This window comes from Charadrius vociferus, unplaced genomic scaffold, assembly GCF_000708025.1.
Source record: "Charadrius vociferus isolate BGI_N301 unplaced genomic scaffold, ASM70802v2 scaffold512, whole genome shotgun sequence".
Lineage (NCBI taxonomy): Eukaryota > Metazoa > Chordata > Aves > Charadriiformes > Charadriidae > Charadrius > Charadrius vociferus.
This window is the reverse complement of record NW_009647050.1, coordinates 638794-654551: the sequence shown is the minus strand read 5'-3', so window position 1 is coordinate 654551 and position 15758 is coordinate 638794. Positions and strand designations below refer to the sequence as shown.

General features: G+C 51.3%; 1 protein-coding gene across 1 annotated transcript in view; it reads right to left on the bottom strand.

Moving 5' to 3' along the window:
- FLNB (filamin B, beta) overlaps nucleotides 1-15758 on the bottom strand; it is an 83967-nt gene that overhangs the window by 58449 nt on the left and 9760 nt on the right. Inside the window, exons 3-5 of the mRNA XM_009895750.1 lie at nucleotides 15687-15754; nucleotides 12786-12985; nucleotides 11393-11551 (exon numbers count right to left, since the gene is read on the bottom strand). Of these exons, the coding sequence (XP_009894052.1) occupies nucleotides 11393-11551; nucleotides 12786-12985; nucleotides 15687-15754 (427 nt within the window). The remainder of the gene's footprint in view (nucleotides 1-11392; nucleotides 11552-12785; nucleotides 12986-15686; nucleotides 15755-15758) is intronic.

The window sequence follows — 15758 nt, the reverse complement described above, 5'->3', positions numbered from 1 at the left end:
CAGGGCCCGTCCCCGGGAGCAGCCGGGACACCGCGGCTCCTGCTCGCGGGAAGTGCCCCGCACTGCGGCCGAACGCGGCGCTTGGAGTTCAGCGCCCTCCGTTGCAATCCTGAGCGCTGAACTCCAACACCACGTTCAGCGGTGGCATTTTGGGGGAGGAATGAGTGGAAGCCGGGCAGCAGGGGCAGGAATGGGCTTGCAACCCCTTCATGCCTCACCATGCAAAGAGAGCCCAAGTTTGCTCTCGGGACCTTCCTGCTCCACACCAGTTTGGGGTGATACAGCAGCCCCTCATCCTCCAGGGCGACACGGCTGGCAGCATCCCAAAGACCGGTTGCATCGACCCCACAGGCAACAAGCTGCTTGGGAAAGCCCCTGGAAAGGGCCAGGCTATGTGGGATGGGGCCATGGGAAAGGCGGCAGGATTGCACCCACCGGCCCAGGGTCAAACACCAGAAGAGGGAAGCACCAGGACGCTGTGGGGACAGGGCAAGGCAAGCTGATAATTCATTCGGGAATGAACGGTGAAGGAAAGCCCCTGCAGTAGGGAGTGAGCATCCCGGAAAGTGGATTTCTGATAAGTGATAGAGGGGGGGGAAGAAGGGAGTCCTCCTGCCTTTGCCATGCTCTGCTGAGAAATGCTTGGCTCGGCTTTTGAAAACGAGTGACACAACATAAACTACACCCCCCTCCTCTGGGCACGGATGGGAGCGAAAGGGGAATGATCCTGTGCCGGGTCTCTGCTCCCCAGAGGTCACTACACTTACTGCCACAGCACCGCAAGGCTTCGCACCCCCATCAGAGCTATATTCAAGACAGCAACACCACTACCCAACTCACAGGGAACAATCTTCGCTTTAAGCAAGACACGAAAATTTTAGTCAAATGCAAAATTGCCTAAGCTTAGCACGAAATACTTGTCTAGGAGTCTGACAAACTGGAGGGTTTTATTTCATGCACACACGCAAACCAAAAAGCGCCTCTTCACAACGCCTTGAGCAGCAAGGCTGAACCAAGAAAAACAGCTGTAGAGTCAGATTTCTGCAAGTGTAACACAACAAAACTAAGAATTGCCTCTGAAGGACGAGAGGGCTGCAACCATCTCCGCCAGATTAAGGTAATCCTAAATCTCACCAGGTCACTTCAGGTTGCATCAAGGTTAAAAACCTGGCTAGGTCTTGCAAAGACATTCCCGGGGCTGGCAGCGGCATTAGGTGACAAGTCATTAGCACTGTGTCATATCTTACATTACCGAAGGAAGGTTACCAAGCTTCAGTGTAGGGGACCAAGAGGAAAGTCCACCCTCAGGCACCAGCATGCACTGGAGATGGAAAAGGTGCAGGAAATGCAAGAAATGCGTCGGCGAGGCCAAAGAGCAACAAGTAATCCAGAGGTTTCCAGACGCCGGAGTGACCTCTGCGCTACTGAAGATTGTGTTTACTCACACTGGGGGTAGGTCAAGATAGTTATAAGAAACAGCATGTGAAATGCTGCTGAGATAAAGGAGCCCATTCAGATAGGGCTGTCTAACATCTTCTGTGTGGCAGACGCCAGGCACGAAAGCTGCAATGGATGGAGTTTCTGAAGCCAAAACCAACACATCGGAAATTATCAGAAGTGATTACTGTTTGGGGAAATCCTTGGCCACAACATACACCAAGATTCAATTTTTCCATCTAAAACCAGCATTGCTGTACTGACTGTGATTCACTGTGCACAGGGCTGTTCGAAGGAAATCCCCATTCATCCAGCCCTCCACAGCTCAACCCATCTCCACTCCATGCCGCAGCACCAAAGTGCTCAGCATTGGAGCGGACTTCGTGGTTCAGGGTTGGTGACACATCAGAAAATCCCCTGCCAGTTACTTTAGCTATGCAAAACATTTGTGGTTTGTCTCAGACTTGATAGTCTCTGATTTGGAGCACCTAACAGCACAGCTCCATGCAGGTTTTCTTTGAAACATTTAAGCCCAGACACCCTGTTACAGAAGCTCTATAGCCCTCTGTAGCTTACTGACAAAGTTATTCCAGAATTTATCAGCAGGTCAGCTATCTCTGTCCTACCATTTCCCTGAGAAGCAATAGGAAAGGTGATTAATCTCTAGCATGCAATTGCATCCCCACTGCCGATAGGAACGGCCGCTTTGAAAGTCTCCCTCCAACATCTGAGCCGTTTCAGCAATTCATTTTGACATTCAGACATACACACCAACACACAGCACCCACAGCAGCAACACCCACACGCTGCCACCAGAACGTGTCTTGCCACGCCACTGCAATTCAGCGCTGCCATGATGGTGCAAACCGCCTGAAGTCAGCTGTGGTCCTGCCTCCAAGCTGCGGCCACAGCCACGGCACTGCCACGCGAGTGCCCGTCAGGGGGGACAACACATCTGCACAAGCCAGGCTGCCATCTGCAGCCACGCACCAAGGGAGGATGGTCGGGGCAGTCGCACGGTCACTAGAAACGCGTGCATCCCTGCAGCCCTGGCAGGCTTCTCCATGTTTCTCCCATTGTTCTTCCATGATCACTATGAAGATGCCTTGATGCTTTTGTGTGTAAGCCAACTAGATGTTAATTCTCCATGAGCTTTCACATATAGACATCTATCTGCCTCTCCACTGGAAACCGTGACCATCCCTGTCCAAAGAGGAAGAAGGCCATTTTCTTCCTGGAAGGCCAATCCTTAAATAAAAAATACTCAGTGTTGTGCAGCTGCTTCTTGAAGGAAGCAGCTTTCCCTTTTTCCTGGAGAAAGGAGTGAAGTCGTTTGAACGTATTTTTGTATACTGGTGCAACCTAGCAGTAAACACACTTCCATCTGCACATCGCAGAAGGCTCACCCCTGCGTGGTTGAGACTTAAGCCGTGTGTGTTTAACATCCCACACAGGACCGCGCTGTGTTTATACGGTTTCAGCTACAAGCTGCTAACATAAGGAATAGACGCTTGGCTTGAGGCCCAGGTAATTCATCCGACGGTGGCAGCCACTATCAGACAGACCTCTTTTGAGAGGAGCCTTCAGGAGCAGGAGCCCGGCGGTGAATCTGCAGAGGCACAGACTGCACGGGTGGTCTCTGAGCACCTTAAAGAGGACCATATGGGATTAACGGTACAGCTTGAGCACATATTAGCCACAGCTGTGTGACGTGTGCCTGCACGGATCCGCTCCTCCCACCCAAGCTCGCTCACCGCACGGCAAAGCTTTGCTTCAGATGGGTGAGTTTTTCATCACTCCAATCAGCCCAAGGGATGCCAGCTCCCACCAGCTGCTCTCCCACACCCCGGGTCCTGTGCTGTGCACGGGCTCTCTCCGGAGGCTGGACTTCCAGTCTTCCAACTGAAGGCTTCGCACAAGTCTTTCCAAACTTGACAAGCTCGCAGCTCTCGCCCTGGTCTTCAGGGAAAGCACTCCACCACACACATGCTGACCGAGCAGGGTGCAGGCAATTACCCAAATCCTCACCAGCTGCAAGGTCTCATTTTTAATCTGCAGTCTCACATTGTTCACATTTGCAAGCCTATTGTGTTTCACATTTTTAACACAACAGCAAAAAAAAAAAAAAAGCACTGACTCTAGGAGCAATTTTGGAATATTTGCAACAACATGGCAAGCTAGGCTGCTCTGCCTGAGCTCCCATACCCCTTCCAGCCACCTACCAGATTAGGTACAGCATTAGGCCACCTCCTTTGTTATCAGTTGCTCCATTTCACCATGAAAAACGTTTAGTAACATGCTATTAGCTGCATCCAGACAGAACAAAAGCCACACAGATGTTTGTCCTACTCCCAGATGAAGACTGGGCTACTCCTTTCAGCTCCTACCTTTGAGCTTGAATACTTTTGCTGTCCTGGTACTGCTTCAGAAGCCTGAGATACTTTTCTTACAGGTAGAGTATGAAATATTCTGCAGCTTGTTAAAGCCTATGTTTAAGTAATAAAGCTGGTTAATTAAAATATTTAAGCTTCCTCTGCCTCAGGCAGTGTTTTCAACCAATAGTTGCAGCACTGCATGTGAAGCAGTTCATTTTTCCTCTGTGCAATTAAAAACCTGTTAAAGGTACATAGTTTTCTTCAGTTTTTTATCTATACCAGAAGACGTATTTCTTTAGTTTTAAACACTAAACTCGGAGCTAGGCTACAAAACCACACCAAAATCTGAAGTAGATTTGTTGAAGTAGGGTTTTATGCCACTAACTCCAGGGCGGTTCCCTGGTTGAGCCCGGGTTGTTCAGCAGAGCTTTCCACCAGGGAAAGCCCAGACATCTCCACTGTTTCCCAGGCCTGAACGAGCAGCTCTCACTGAAGCCAGCTGCTCCTGGTGGTCTCATGGCAGAGCAAACCACCTTTGTGAGCTGACCCTCACAGAGTAGCTCCAGACCATTTCCTCCCAGAAAGCAGTATATTGGGATATACTCCAGTGAGGATCCCGGCAGCGATGCAGTTAATTCTCTGGGACAAGGTCTTTGCAATACCCTTGTCCAGGAGTCCCACATGCTCCTATCTCTGTAACTGCAGATGTCTGCAAGTCATTAGCGTGCTCAGTAATGCTCACTTAGCAGCCACTGATCATCCGGTGTGACCGCACCAAGGGCAGGGCTGAGCGGCTTTACCGCAGCAGCGAGCTGAACGCGAAACTTCAATCAATGCTTCTTCACCCCTATGTATTGGGGGAGAATCTGACACACTGGAAAGCAATCTCAGGCTATTCAAGCTTCTTTTTGGGTGTAAAAACTATAACCGGCTACCTGTGAGCTGCGCCTGCTCCTGCACAGCTCTGGGGAGCCCCGGGGCACGTTGTAGCCCAGGGCCACAGGGACCTGCAGGCGCTCCTCGGTAGCCTGGTATTGTGTCCCCCTCAAGCAGACATCTCGCTTGGCCTTTGGCGACTTGATTGAGCTGGCAATCCTCACTCTTGTTCACTACCCAGGTTAGGTGGAGGAACCGGTGCACCAACATGCAGCCAACCTCTGCCAGCCTGGATCTTCTCTGCCAGCAACTCTGCTGGGTCATGGTAAGAGCCACCCTCCTCCCTTTGGCCACCCGTATGCGATGTAGCTGTTCAGTCATCCAGCACACATGCTGCATCCTCCGTTAAGCGTCAAACTCACTTCAGCCACCACTAGATACCACGGGGCTACATCACCACAAAGCGTTAAGGGAGCATTAAGACGGCACCACTACAGTGGGTCTCATGGTCCCCGTTTAAAACCCTCCATCTCTTTGTCCTGACATCCCACAGCCGCAGCATCCGGCACTGCCTGGCTCGGGCTGTGGCACTGGAAGTCACCACCCTTTCAAGAGCGACCACAAGTTTTCCCAGCAGTCACCAGCCGCGTTTTTCTATTTCTTCATAGCTGCAATTTTACCACAAGCCTAAAAGAGTTACCAAAAGAAATAATTCTCAGCGACAACTAAAGCTGTTTCTATTTGACTTTTAATTAGATCATTGATCTTGTTCAAGTAGTTACATAAGCTATCAGATATTTGCATGCAGCCACACTGTTAATCGACAGCCGGAACAAAGCTGTAACAACACGATTAGCATCCTAAGTCTTCCCACATCCAGTATGTTAACTCTGCTCAGACACCAACTCTTCCCCCACAGGGGAATTTGATAACAAGCAGTGTCCGAGCGAGAGTCAACTGCTCAGAGCCACCACTACGAGCAGTGACACCAGCAAAGAGCAGCTCTTGCAGGGACATCCAGGTGTTGCAGCAGGCTCAAGGGTGCCTGGGCTTTGGATTATTTGGCAGACCAACAAGCAGAATTATTCTGAGTCTTCCAGAGAGAAGGAAGCTCTACAGAAGCTACAAAGGTGAAGTAACAATTGACATCTTGCATCATCAAGATGACAGTTAAACACCAACTTTGTTTAGCAAGCCCGTGTTCCCCATTATGTAGCGAGGCTCAAAAGCAGTCAGACTAATCCAAGACTGTGTCTCACACCAGGACAGATACACGGCATATTTGCTATACTGCCAGTTCCCAGCCAGGGAGATGCATCAGAGACAAACGTGGGACCCCGCACACCCCCCCTCAGCTCGGGCTCTTCCCTCCTGCGGTCTGAGCCCAGAGGGACCTGCTGCCACACTCACCTCATAATAACAGGAGGATCTGCACAAAGGTGAAGGTCACCTCCAAGACGTACCCATCAGCATTTTAAGCCTTGAGACCCCAACTAGCTCCAAGACCTGGCTTGTCGGTATTTGCCTATGGGAAGTCCACTACCACTGCTGCAAGGTTGTTGTGAGAGAGGGGAATGTAAAACAGTCAATTATAACAATTAAAGGAAGCACAGATAGAGCACGTTAGTATCTGGCCGAGGGGAACAGTATTTCCTCTTCTGTGTTTGAATAACCTTCAGATGCACATATCACGGGTGTTTGCTCAGAGCAGCACCGCGCGCTGTGCCTTCTGCTGCGGGCTCCAGAGGAGCCACAGCTTGTTTCCATAACACGGCTCACCAGTTGCCACCTACGGCTCGCTTTGGGGCCCCCAGCCACGACCGTGCCCTTTAACATAGGCTCAGAAATACAGACACATACATTGTCTCCTCACAAGAGCAGTCACAGACTAATCAAAACCAGTTGGCAGCCTGGGATGGCCATGGGGGAGAGACCTGCCGCCAGCGTCCCACCACTGCGTCGGGCTGGAGCAGCCTCTGGGGCCTGATGTGATGGCAGCACCCACGCGAGGCACAGGAGCGGCATTTCACAGCGCGGCCCATCTCGCAGGCAGACAGCCTGAAGTGCCCCCCAGATTTCGGGACAGGCAGGGGGGGGAAACGCAGCAGCCGCGGGCTGGCAGGAAGGGTGGCTCCCGCTGCTTTCGGTTACCGCTCCGCCAACGCTCGCACCCCACCCCGGGCTCGCAGAAGCCAGAGCCTCCCCCAACGGTGTGGGGGACGGCAGAGGGTTTCTCAGCGCAGCACCCACCCCGCGTGAGCATCCTCCGCAGCGATGCACTGCCGGGATGTGCTGCTGCGACTGCCCTTGCCCAATTTCCCCCTGACAGCAGGCAGGCCAGGCACCAGCATGGCAAGTCCGTCCATCCATCCGTCCGTCCGTCCGTCTGTCTGTCTGCGGCCACCACCCCCGCAGAGGGCCCAGCGCCTGGGAGCCGTGCTGCCCCGCAGCCCCGCCAGCTCACGCTGGAGTCATTCAGTGCTCTGACAAATAAATGCGTTGTGATTTACGGCGTGCCCTGAAGCAAGGGAGAAGGAGCCGCAGCCCATGACATCATCACAGCCCACAGCCTTTTTTGTGCTATTGCTGGGTAACGTTGGCAGGAGAGTTCACGCAACCTGCTGCTGCTGCTAGATGAAAACAGCTTGTCCCTTTGCAAGAGAGATCCCAGCCTGGATGTTCAAAGCTCTGCCACCACCGACTTACCAGCCTGTGATGAGTAAAGCTTGCTATATTTCAGTGACCCAGAGTAAATAGCTCTGAAATATCAGCTGAATTCATGCTTTAAAGTTAGAGATTGCCTTCAGTATTTATTGGTTCCCTCCCATTAGATTAGCTGTCTACTTCTGAGAGTCATAAGGAACAGCAGAGGACCATCACCTGTCCAACCCAGAAGAAACATCCCATTTGCAACCAGACGGTGCAGCTGCATATGAGGCCACTTTTCTCAGATGGTTTGAGAGAGCCATGGCTGCTTTCTTCCAAGGGCAGCACCAGCAGGAGGTCCAAACACCACCAACCCGTCGCACTAGGAGAGACAGGATTCATCCGCGCCATCCTCTGCCCACCCCCAGGCAGCTCCAGGGCAGTGTCTGCGGTGCTACTCAGCACGGGGGAGGACGTGCAAGGCAACCCCGGCTTCCCCAGCAACTTGGGCAAAGCTGCCTTTGGCTGTTGTTTGAAGTGGCCTAGCTTGTTTTCGCAAACACAGAAAAAACCCACCCTGGTTTATTCTTGTAGTGGTTTGAGTATTACTGTTGCCATGTATGAGCACAGTAGGGACTAGACATTGCATACATCTTGCTATGGATGTCAGACTTCAACTGCTTACAGCTGAATAGTGTTTACACAAGGAACTGCAATCCATTAGCCAAACCCAACGCCCACCACAGCAGACCCAGTCCTCACTGTGATGTACCAGATATTATGTAGACACCTCCAAAACTCCAGGCCAGTTGCAGGAGGGACAGAAAGCTGAGGGAGGCTCACAGACAGGTTAGAGCCCATGTCAGAGCCCAGGGGACTATCTGGTTATGATACAACACACACCCACTGCAAGGCTTTCAAGTACAGGAACTAGGATTTATCTCCTAATGATGACCCGGAAGAAAGTGTCTTCTCTATTAGATTACAGAGTACTGGTCCTTCCTCAGGAGGAACACAAACAGGTAGGAGTGTGAGCGACAGCAACTTTTACCTTATGGGGAAAAAAAAAAACTGCACCAAGTTCCCAGAAGCAAGACCTAGGGAAAAACCCCTCACTCGAGCTTCATTACATTAATCCAAAAATCAACAGGCAGAGCTCAAATAGCCCACTGAAGAGAGAACCTCAGATCTTGGCTGACTCAACTCTGAACCCGAGGTCAAGTTCCCAGGAAGAGCAAGGGTAGCTGTGCTCACCCCACCCTGGCGGCGGTCACAAGAGGGGTGGGTGAGAATCCACATCCACCACACACATACTGCCAGAGCAAATTGGGGAAAGGTACAGGAGCAGCTAGCACTCCTTTCACAGACACAGTGTTTTCACAAAAACTGCTCCTCTCCTTCCTCCAAACACAACATGAAGGCACATAGCTGTTCCCCTCTGCCACTAGCATGAATTTGGCCTGCAACAAACAGCCTCATGAGCAGTGCCATATGGTGAAGGCAGCAGCAAAGACTGCTCAGATCTCCTCACAAGGATGGGCAGTGCCTTCCCTTAGCCTTTTCTACATATACATTGCTTTGGATTCTTCCCCCAACAGTTAACCCTCAGCTACACACTATTTCCTTCCTCCAGCACAGACACGCTTGGAACATCTGATTCTGGTTTTCTTGCCAAGTCCAAGCAGATTGCAGCAACACATCCTCACCTACTACCACCCATCACACATGCCCATCACTACCTTGGTGCACCTGCATGGAGATGGCTCCCCCTCCCCATGGGTGGGTGCTTTGGAATAGTACCCACAGTACTATCAGAGCACACACACAAAAAGCAAGAATATCTCACAGGAACGTACAGGTTTCTCTCCAGAAAGCCTGGCTACCTCACCAAGAGCCAAAGTCAGGCTTGGTGCTTTGGAAGCAACAGCCGCTGGGACAGGCTCTTCAGGCACAGCAGTACCAAGCACTAGCAGAGCCAAACCCCGGGTCGCTGAGAGTTGCATCTTCATTATTGTAATGACTTACAGGTCAGGTGCGGTACTCGCAAGCTGTGTACCACGCCAGGCAGTAAAGGAAGACAGGTCCACAGGCAGGTCCACCTGAAGCAGGTGGCAGAGACCTGGCAAGTGTGACAGTAGAGCAGAGGTCTGTTCACACCAGCATCACCTGCAACGCACTGTTTTGCTCCTGTGTGCTTGCTTAGCATGGATTAGTGGTCTAAACTTGGCAGGCCCTTGTTCAGGTCCCAAATTAGCTGCACAACAAAGTCTGTTTCTGAGGGGCAGAGAGAAAACAGCATTCCTCTGCAGCTTGGGGGATTCAGAGATCATTGTGTTTTACTTCACATTGCTTGGAGCAGACACCAAACAATACTGGCAATGCAGAAATATGGCCACACACAAGGCTAACCACGTTCTTAGATTACAGTTGTAGGCTAGGGGAAGAGGTATCCTGACACCTTTAGATTTTTTTTCCCATGTAAGTCAATACAGGACATTGCATTAGAATATGGAGCAGTTAAGACTTCAGTCCTTCTTGAATAGCTGGCATGGTGTTCAGTGCCTTAAATGAAAAAGCTGTTTAGCACATTAGTCTAACTGGTCCCAAGTAATTTTACTGAAGTTTGATCACTTCACAAGTTTCCGCTCACATGTAAAAGAAAGCAAGAACAGTCTGTGTAAGCTACCTTAAAATTTCCTCTAACTTGGAGCAAACAGCTCACGCAGAGTCACTTTTGCTTTAGACCAGCAGTCCAACTATTGGAACAGAAGGTCCTGAGGAGACCAACCACTCTCAGAAACCGAAGCCACCTCCAGTCTCCAGCAGTGAGGCCCACTGCCAGTCTATCAAAAATAATTTTCGAGGGGAAGGATTAGGTGTCACATTTCCAAGAAGCAGAAAGCTGCTTCCAAGACACACTGGATATTTTCCAGAAAACAGCCTCCAGGGAAGTCACAGGTAAGTGGCAGACAAAATGCAAGTGTATTTTGACTACCTCCTTACGATGTGTTAATAGCACCTGCAGTGAGACAGAGAGAGACCCTAAGTGTACACAGGCTGAACACACATTTTCTTTTTTTCAGTTTTCAAGCCCCTAGCTGTAGGCATTACAGGACAATACATTTACCAAGTTTTAGAAAAGATGAATTTTCCTCTAAAAATTTAAGATTTGCTTTGTTCCCTTTCAGTGAGTGTATCAACAGCCTAGGGAAGAAAGTCGGTTTTCAACTCTTTCCCTAAAACAAGATTTCAAAAAGGTACTCAAAGGTCTCACAGGTCAAGATACTTCAATCTTTAGAGCATGCCAGAGGTCTGCACTACACAGCACACCAAGTATTCTGTCATTAACCAAAAACCCACCCAATACACAGGTTGGGCTCAGTCATCAGACAGAGACAGCCCTTCCAGAAGTAATCCTGCAGCTGGGACATCCCAAGACCCCCAAGGTCTCCACAAGGCATGTACCAACAGACCATGATTATAACATCCTCTCCTCACCCATCTCCCTCCTGACACGGCTCAACTCCCTCCAGGCACTGCAGTGGGACTCGGGACCACCACAAAGACAAACCTTAAAGCCAACCACACAACTGCAGCTGAGGCTGGCACCAGACCCCAGTGACACCCTGCAGCTGGGAGGCTTTCACTTACCTGGTGAAAGCACAACCCAGCAAGGAGAAACTACATGTTTTTCAATTGGATCAATCTGACTGATGCAGTCTAAGATTGCGGTTTTACCCAAGAAACAAGCCAGACACTCGGTACCCATCCTGCCTCTGCCGGCAGCGTGGCGCTGCCAGGCGAGCAGTGGCCACGAGGACACTGCCAACAGGCACTGACCAGCACCAGAGCACACACCTAGGACCTGCCAGCTGTAAGCTTGGGTGCAACTTGGCAGGTCACAGCCCGAAACCACCTGCCAGGCTTTAGACACTGAACTCCTCTGTTTCTAAGCTCAATCAGTTGACTCCTATTGCCTGATATCAGGGTTTCTAGGGGCAAGCTCAGTGCCAAATTAGCTTCAACCTCCCTTCTCTGCCACTTGCTGCAGCTTTTACCAAGGCATGATGTGACTCCCGTACAAAGTAATCTGCAGAGTCGATCAACTCCTTCAGCCAAGAGCAAAGCCCTTGTGCTCTGCATTCCTGGCGTCCCACTCTGCAGCGCCTGTCACGCCGCATGCCACTCAGCACCCAGGAATCTGCAATTATCTCAGTCTAGCAGGCAAAGAAAAAAAGCTAGACTTAACACTTGTTAACACTTGAGTAGCACAGCAGCTACCTCGTGTTGAGCAGAAGAGTCACAGAACGGTAGAGGCTGGAAGGGACCTCTGGAGATTACCTAGTTCAACCCCCCTGCCAGAGCAGGGTCACCTAGAGCCAGTTAGACAGGAACACATCCAGGCAGGTTTTGAATATCCAGAGGAGACTCCACAGCCTCTCTGGGCAGCCTGTTCCAGTGCTCTGCCACCCTCAAGGTAAAGAAGTCTTTCCTCATGTTGAGATGGAGCTTCCTGTGTTCCAGTTTGTGCCTCTTACCTCTTATCCTGCTGTTGGGTACCACTGAAAAGAGTCTGGTCCCATCATCTCGACACCCACCCTTTAGATATTGATAAGCATTGATGAGTTCCCCTCTGTCTTCTCTCCTCCAGGCTAAACACACCTGGGTCTCTCAGCCTCTCCTCATGGGAGATGCTCCAGTCCCCTGATCATCTTTGTAGCCCTCCGCTGGACTCTCTCCTGTAGTTTCTTGTCCTTCTTGAACTGGGGAGCCCAGAAATGGACCCAGTACTCCAGATGTGGCCTCACCAGGGTAGAGTAGATGGGGAGCATGACCTCACTCAACCTGCTGGCCACACTCTTTTTAATGCACCCCAGGGTACCATTGGCCCCTACCAAGGGCGCATTGCTGGCTTATGGTCAACTTGTCCACCAGGACCCACAGGTCCCTCTCTGCAGAGCTGCTTTCCAGCAGGTCAACCCCTAATCTGTACTGGTACATGAGGTTATTCCTCCCTAGGTGCAGGACCCTACACTTGCCCTTTCTGTACTTCATTAGGTTCCTCTCCACTCAACTCTCCAGCATGTCCAGGTCTCGCTGTACGGCAGCACAGCCTTCTGGTGTGTCAGCCACTCCTCCCAGTTTTGTGTCATCAGCAAACTTGCTGGGAGTACACTGTCTCCTCATCCAGATCACTGATGAGTATGTTGAGCAAGACCAGACCCAGTAGTGATCCCTGGGGAATACCGCTAGTTACAGGCCTCTAGCCAGACTCTGTGCCACTGATGGCGACCCTCTGAGCTCTGCCATTCAGCCAGTTCTCAATCCACCTCGCTGTCCACACATCTAACCCGCACTTCCTAAGCTTATCTATGAGGATGTGACTGGACAGAGTGTCAAAGCCTTGCTAAAGTCAAGGTAGGCAACATCCACTGCTCTCCCCTCACCTACCCAGCGAGTCATGCCATCATAGAAGGCTATCAGATTGGTCAACTCCTTCATGTTCAAGTCACCCACCCTAACAGCAGCTTTTTCAGAGCTTTCAATCCCATCTTTGCTGGATAGCACAAAGCACCTATGTGCTTTATGGCTGTTTTTACAGTAGACCACACACATGGTCACATCTGCACTGGACTGAAGGCACTTCATGCCTAGAAGAAAATAATCTTGAAACTACCAACAGACTCTGAGCAGAGACTAAACAAGGGGTAACAGCAGCAGGAGAGGTTGGACTCCTGACTGTGCATCCAGAAAGGGCTGTGGTCAAACACTGTAAATTTAAACTGACTTCTCTGTGTATAGACAGACTTATTTTAAATGGACAAGAATTGAATGCCAAAAGTTTGCTACTGAAAAAATTGAAAAGTGTGGTTGTAGTACAGCAGCAGTAGCTGAGCCATAATACATGGCTTCCAAAACGTTCCTGGAAGTTAAATAATAACTGGAACAGGCAGTGCATCCACTTAACAGAGGTCTGATGGCATTATTAATGCCAGAAATCCAGCAGCCGCAGCTGTCAGGTTTTCCCAGCTGATTTGGCTCAGAGCTGGCCCTAAACACCCCAGGCCCTAAAGACCAACCTGGTCGTAAAAGTTCTCTACCTAAAAAGCCTTTACTGGTACACAGCTCCAGACCCCACAATGGCCTCAGTTTTGTTCAGCAACACAACAGAAGAGACTAAAAACTAGAAACAAAAAGAAAGCCCCAAGTTCTTCAAAACCCGCAGGGAGAAACACTCCCTGGGGCAGGTAGCGATCCCAGCCGACCCTGTGCTTGCGGGAGAGGTGGCGTGCGCTTCAGCCCCTCCAACCGAACGGAGCACCGCAAGGCTTGCTTTGAATGTCCTTTTTGGAAAGGGAGTTCAGGATGTTTTTTCCAGGAGTGTCTTCAGTTTGCCCAGGACTGTCCGTAGAATAGGGCTCCTGTGCTGCCACTTGGCTTTGGTGGCACAGCACAGATGGAGCTATAAACCCCTTCACGCAGAGGCTGGGATATGGCAAAGGCAGGAGCAGCCATAGCCATTTCATTCCCTAAAGCATCAACTACAGGTTTTGGGGTTGGTTTGGTTTTTTTCTGGGTTTTGGGGTTTAGTTGGTTGTTGGTTTATTTTAACAGCCAACACAATGCAAGTAAACTGCAAAACAGTTAGACAAGTGTTAAATGGTCACGGCCAGTCCACGGCTCAGTCTCACCCCGTACAGCAGCCGCGCTGCTGCAGCGGCGTTTGTGGAAAGGAAGCCGCTGGGAGCCAGGCCTGACCAGACTAACCTCGATCTCCCAAAACCCGCAGCCCTCGGGAAGTCCCACAGACAAATAGGAAGGCAGCCGGAGCAGCAACGTTTTTCTAGGGCAAACAATAGAATAGGAGGGGAGCGCTGGCCCAGCGTCAGCCCTGCGGCCGGTGAGGAGCTATTGCCCGGGCTGAAGCGGAAAGGTAAGCTCCCACACCAGCAAAAGCAAGCTCGGCCCAGGAGTCGGCAGCTGCAATTCGAACCCCACTGTGTGCGAAGGGAATGCATCTCTTAAGTAAATAATTAGCACCAGCTCCGTTCCCAGCTGCAAGTATGTTAGCTGGTTTGCCCGAGGAGGATAATCAGCCACCCGGGACGCAACAGCCCCCATTTGTTCAAAGCTGCTTTTTACACGTTAGTAGAGAGGAACAACAGGGTACCTACCCACTCCACCCCGCCACCAGTTTCCAGAGAGGGCTGGGTCTCTCCCAAACTGGAGAAGTTTATGTTTTCTTGCAATTGTAGCTAAAGCCTCTGAAGGGAAACAGCTTTCACCTTGGCCAAGAGTTTTAGGCAACTGAGCAGAGATGCACTCACCCAAATTCAGCTGTGCAATTCAGCGAGGCCAGAATCATCAGGAGGCAGTAATTAGAGTTATCTGGCAAAGAGCTAGAAAAGGCATTCGCATTCCTTCCCAGAGATCTCTCAGGCATTCAAATTACTGCTTTACAGACTGCATTGCAGCCACACCTGAGCTATTCCCAAAGCGGTTACCACATGCATTCCTGAGGGATCATCTACAATTTGACGTGCCTGCCAATGGCTTTCATTTCCTGAGCAGCCCACCAGTTATCTAGCAATTGCACCCTCCAGTATGGCATGGACAGTCAAACCTAGCACCAGCCAGGGCAAAGATTAGCCCAAAACAACAGTCTCCAGGGGTTAGCAGAGGTCCTCATACGTTTCCTACCACAGCAGAAGGATTAGGGAGAAAGTGCAGTCTGTTCTAAAGCTGCAACTGTGCTCAGGCAAGCATCCACTCTAACCTGAACACTGGCATCATCTGCTGGGCTCTAGCGATCAAGAAAAATCTCCTCACGCTCCTCTACCACCTACAGTAGCAGGTATCTCCCCACAGCTCAGCCCAGCAGAGCCGGGCTCCAGCATCCCGCCAGGGCCCAGCTACCCCCGGCTGGGACAAGCATCGTCCCCCCTGCATCTCCTGCCGGGGCTGTGGGAGGGCTCAGCGCCTGAGGAAGCGGCCCGCACCGGGAGAGGACGTGCTCCGGCACTGGGTTTCTTCAGGAAAAGACCTGAAAGCAAAGCCTCACCTATCAAACAGCGGCTGAGAGAGGAACTGAGGAGGACAGGACGGCACCGGCAGCCCTGACAGCCGGGCCCCGCGGCACACGCTGCACACACCGGTTTAGACCAGCACTACGCTGCACCCCCAAAACTTACTCTTTGACGACAAAGCAGCAATTCCTGAGCTCCCGACCCCGCAGCCCAGGGGCAGCACCGTCCGCGCTCCGCGGGGCAAAGGTCCAGCGCGGGTGGGGAGGGGGGAACCACAGTATAACGAGAAAAAAAAACCCAAACCACCCGCCGGGCACGCACTCACCGATGGAGACCAGCTTGATGCTCTCCCGCTCCAGGAACTCGAGGGCCACCGAGCCGGTCGCCCACTGCCTCG